The sequence below is a fragment of the Pyrgilauda ruficollis genome, unplaced genomic scaffold (assembly GCF_017590135.1).
Source record: "Pyrgilauda ruficollis isolate IOZ18807 unplaced genomic scaffold, ASM1759013v1 scaffold69, whole genome shotgun sequence".
In the NCBI taxonomy this organism is placed as follows: domain Eukaryota; kingdom Metazoa; phylum Chordata; class Aves; order Passeriformes; family Passeridae; genus Pyrgilauda; species Pyrgilauda ruficollis.
Genome location: NW_024528710.1, coordinates 689,801 through 693,876, shown reverse-complemented (window position 1 = coordinate 693,876; position 4,076 = coordinate 689,801). Strand labels below are relative to the sequence as shown.

The 4,076-nt window shown below is 67.0% G+C and overlaps 1 protein-coding gene across 1 annotated transcript in view; it reads right to left on the bottom strand.

The window, feature by feature from the left end:
* Window positions 1–1,132, bottom strand: part of SEPTIN4 (septin 4) — a 12,883-nt gene extending 11,751 nt beyond the window's left edge. Inside the window, exon 1 of the mRNA XM_041484943.1 lies at window positions 1,082–1,132. Coding sequence (XP_041340877.1) covers window positions 1,082–1,084 — 3 coding nt within the window. The 5' untranslated portion in view covers window positions 1,085–1,132. The remainder of the gene's footprint in view (window positions 1–1,081) is intronic.
* Between the last annotated feature and the right edge of the window lie 2,944 nt (window positions 1,133–4,076).

Genomic DNA, 4,076 nt, shown 5'->3' with positions numbered 1-4,076 from the left:
GTGGGGGGCGGGGACAGTGCTCATGCTGCCTCCGGGCCAGCTGGGAACTGCTTTGGGGACAGAGGGATGTGGCACTGGTGACAGGGGCACCGGCTCTGCCTCTGTGGGTCCTTCTGGAGCACCTCCAGCCCCAGCTCACCACACGTGCACGGGTGAGGGAGCCAAGCTGCCCCCGGTCCCCAGCTGTGACTGCTGTCTCCCCCCGATGTTTCCGAGGCTGATGTGTGCATCCCACAGCCACAGTCTGGAGCCTGTCGGGAAGGCGCTCCGTTGCGACACGCTCCGCCAGCCTCTCTGGTTTCACTGCATCCAGCTCCGGAGGAATGTGCCGGGCTGGTTCCCACGGCGGCTGCCGGGGCAGCGCGGCCGCGGCGCTCTCCACCAAGGCCACTTGTCCCGGCAGCCACAAGCCGGTGCCACGCGATCCACGGCCGCAGCCCTCTGTCCTCACCCCCACCCTGGACACAGCCCGAGGTCCCCGCGGAGACGTGGCCAGGCCGGGCGGCTCCTGCGGACCTGCCGCCGCCGCAGAGTGAGGCAGAACGGGAGATGCAGAGCAAGCTCCCGCGGGCTGGGAATGCCAGCGGCGGCTCCGGACCTTGCCGGTGAGTACAGAGCCGGCTCCATGCGAGTGACGGTCCCGGCCGAGGGCCCGGCCGGGCTGGCAGTGCCACCAGCGCCGCAGCCCCGGGACCTGCCAAGAGCTGGGAACCGATGCACGGCACGGAGCCGCATCAGAGCGGCTCCCGCTGCCCTCGCACGGACACCCGTGGGAGGAGCGCAGGACGGGGGGACACGCAGGTGACGCTCCCGAGCGCTGCCCTCCCGGATGCTCCGGTGAGGGGCTCGTGGCCCCCCCGCCTCCCCCGGGGCTGCCGCCCTCCGGGGCCGGGCAGGTGCTGCCCCGCCGCCCGTGTTCCCCCCGCGTTCCGCTGCGGCACCGGCGGCCCCGGTCCGCTCCGCCCCCGCGCACCGTCACCTTCACGGAGGGCAGCGGGCTGCGGGAGCGGGCCCATGCCACGGTGCGGGGCGGTGCGGGGCATCCCGGGCCGGGCCGGTCCCACGTCCGCGCCGGCCTTACCATGGCTGCGGCGCCGGGCGCCGTCCGGGAGCGGCGGCTGCCGATGGGCACGGCCGGGCCCCGCCGCGGATTAGCAGAAATAGCAGCGGCGGGGGCGGGGGCGCGGCCGCTCGGCATCACCGGCAGCGGCACCGGGCACCGGCACCGGCACCCGGCACCGCGCTGCGCGCGGGTACAGGCAGCGGCGCCAGCGCTCGGCGCCGGCACCGGGACCGAGCAATGTGCACCGGGCACCGGGCACCAGAACCAGACACCGCACACCGGGCACTGGCACCACGCACTGGGTGCCAGCATCGGGTACCAGCACCGGGCACTGGGCATCAGCATCCAGCCTTGACATTCGGTTCTGGCATCGATGCCTGGCACCGGCCCCAGGCACTCGCTTTGGCACCGAGACTGGGCACCGGGCACCGGCTCCGGCAGCGCTCACTGGGCACTGGGAGCTGCACAGTGGCACGGGGTGGTGGCACAAGGCACCGAGCACAGGGCTCCAGCATCAGTGCTAGGGCACCAGCGCCAGGAACAAGACACTGCAGCAGGGACAGGGTACCAGTACCAGGGACAGGGCACATGCACTGGGTGTAGGGCACCAGTACTGGGTGCTGGGCATTGTCAGGACCCGGTGCAGGCAGTAGGTACAAGGCCCCAGCGCCAGTTAGTGGTGCAGGTGAAAGGGAATGGCTTCTGTGACAATGAGTGACCTCCTGGCAGTGTCACCAGCACCGGGCATTGCCCTGCAGGTACCAGGTACTGTGCAGGAGGCAATGGGCTCCACACCAGCCACTGGCTCTTGGGAGTACTGGGCACCAGTTCGGGCGTGTTGGGTACTGGGAAAACACCCCAGCACTATACATTCCACAGCACCTGCTGGGTACCAGGGACTGGAGACTCCACTGGGCACAGGTCACCGAATCCCAGTCTCCCAGTGTTCCCTCTGCAAAATCCCAGCCTGCCTTCCCCTCCCGAAGCCCTTCCCGGGGCTGCTGCTGAGCCATCCTACCCCTGCCAGGTGGGCTGGCAAAGGGGCCCAGACAGACACCCAGCTGGCTGTGCCCCTCACCCCATCCCCATCTCTCCTCAGGGATGGCAGTGCCTTCCGGGGATACCCCCGGCCCCGAGCCCATGTGAGTGGCAGTGGCACGCGGCCGTGTCCCCGTGTCCCTGAGGGCAGGGAGGATGCTGGCACCGCGGGCGGGGTTGCCCGGGGCGCTCGTGTTCCGGCCATGAAAGGGGCCGGGGGAGCCTTAGCCGCGGTGGCTGCACCCCGTGGTGAGCATCTGGCAGAGCTCAGCCCTCCCCAAATTTCAGTCTCCCGGCCCAGCTGCTCCTCAGAACTGTCCTTATCCCACTTCAAACTCACTCCAAGCCAGGGAGCTGGTGAGGTAACGTGCATTCCCAGCACATCCCTCTCATGGGCTTCTCCTCACTTGCCTTGGTTTCCTTGCCCATGAAAAAAGCCAGTGATGATTCCCCAGGAGAAGACAAATCCAGCCCCAGGCTCTGACCGAAGTTGTGTGACTCCACAGGGACTATCTCAGCCTTGTCCCCAACCTTGTCACCGCCTGGAATCTCTTTCCCTCAGACGTTATAGATCCAGGCTGTGTCCAGATGGCACATTCCCTTTATTCCCATAAATAACCATCACAGGCTCAACACAGCCTCAGAGAGCACCGGTGGCCACCTCGATCCTGTATTCGGGGGGTCCAGGCAGGGATCCTTCTCTCCTGGCACCTCATCTTGGCCGGCTGGGGGGTCCGGGCAGGGGGCAGGTAGGGGCAGGCAGGGGCAGGCAGGTGAGGATGGTTGTTTACATCCCTAATCCCCACAGCCAGCGCTTTCCTCCAGGATTACCGGGGATTAGGGGCTTGGGGGCTCCAGGAGCTCAGCCTGGGCTCTCCCTGCCCTTGAAGGAGCAGCGCCGAGCCCCGCGGGGGCGGGAGGGCACTGCCGGCTGAGCCGGGCCTTTTCAGGCCGGCACTGCCGGGATGAGCTCGGAGTTGTCGACCTGGCCAGGGGGCACAGCCCGGAGCAGCCACCCGCTTGCCACCGCCTCGCTCCGGTAGCCCAGTGCGCATCGAGGCCGGGGAGCTGCAACCTGGGCTTTACACGGAGCATTAAAAGCTGAAGGGATCAGCTGCGGAGCGGGAGGGGACACAGGGACTGCACCTTCCTGTCTGGGAGATGACGCCAAGGGGAGAGATGGTGACGCCCAGGGAGGGTGGCACAGCTGGAGAGGTCCCCAGGGCCCCCGAGGCACCCCGGGGTCCCCTGGGCCGGCAGCAGCAGCCATCCTATGGCCCGGCCCGGCTGGGAAGTCTCCGCTCGCTACCGGGGCCCGGAGCTCTATAATTACCATGGGAGGCTGAGTTATTTTGGGAAGCGGCTTTGCTGCTGCCAAAGCTTTTATTCCTCCAAACCAAAACAAGATGGAAAGAGCCCAACCCAGGATGCTGCATCCGGCGGGCGTGGGGAGCTTAACCTCCTCGCTGCCTGCCCCGGGGCTGCCGGCTCGCCCTGCCCGCAGCGGCATCGCCCGCACCGAGACAGCGCCTGGGGCTTGGGCTGCCCGGGAGGGTTCGAAGGAGGGTCGGGGGGCAAGATTTGGGGTCATGGAGACCACAGGGTGTCAGCCAGGCATGGGATGGGGCTGGGGTCAGTACCGTCCTCGTCTGCTGGCACATCCAGAGGCCACGTGTTCGGATTCTTCCCTGCATCTGCCGTGAGAACCTCTATTTTTAGCTCTCCCTTACAACGGGTTGGTCTGGGGGCCTTCCCAGCGCGGTGGCTGGGCCGAGGAATGCCATGTGCAGGGAGTGGAGCACCTCACTGCAGTGACACATCCCAAGGGACAAAGCCCCAAGGGTCCATCCCCAAAGCCACCAAGCACAGGCAGAAGTTCTGCTCTCCCCTCTCCAAAGCAGCCAAACAGATTCCGATCTGGGAATAAACTCATTTTTCACACTGTGGAAAGGACAAGCCACATCAGGCACCCTAC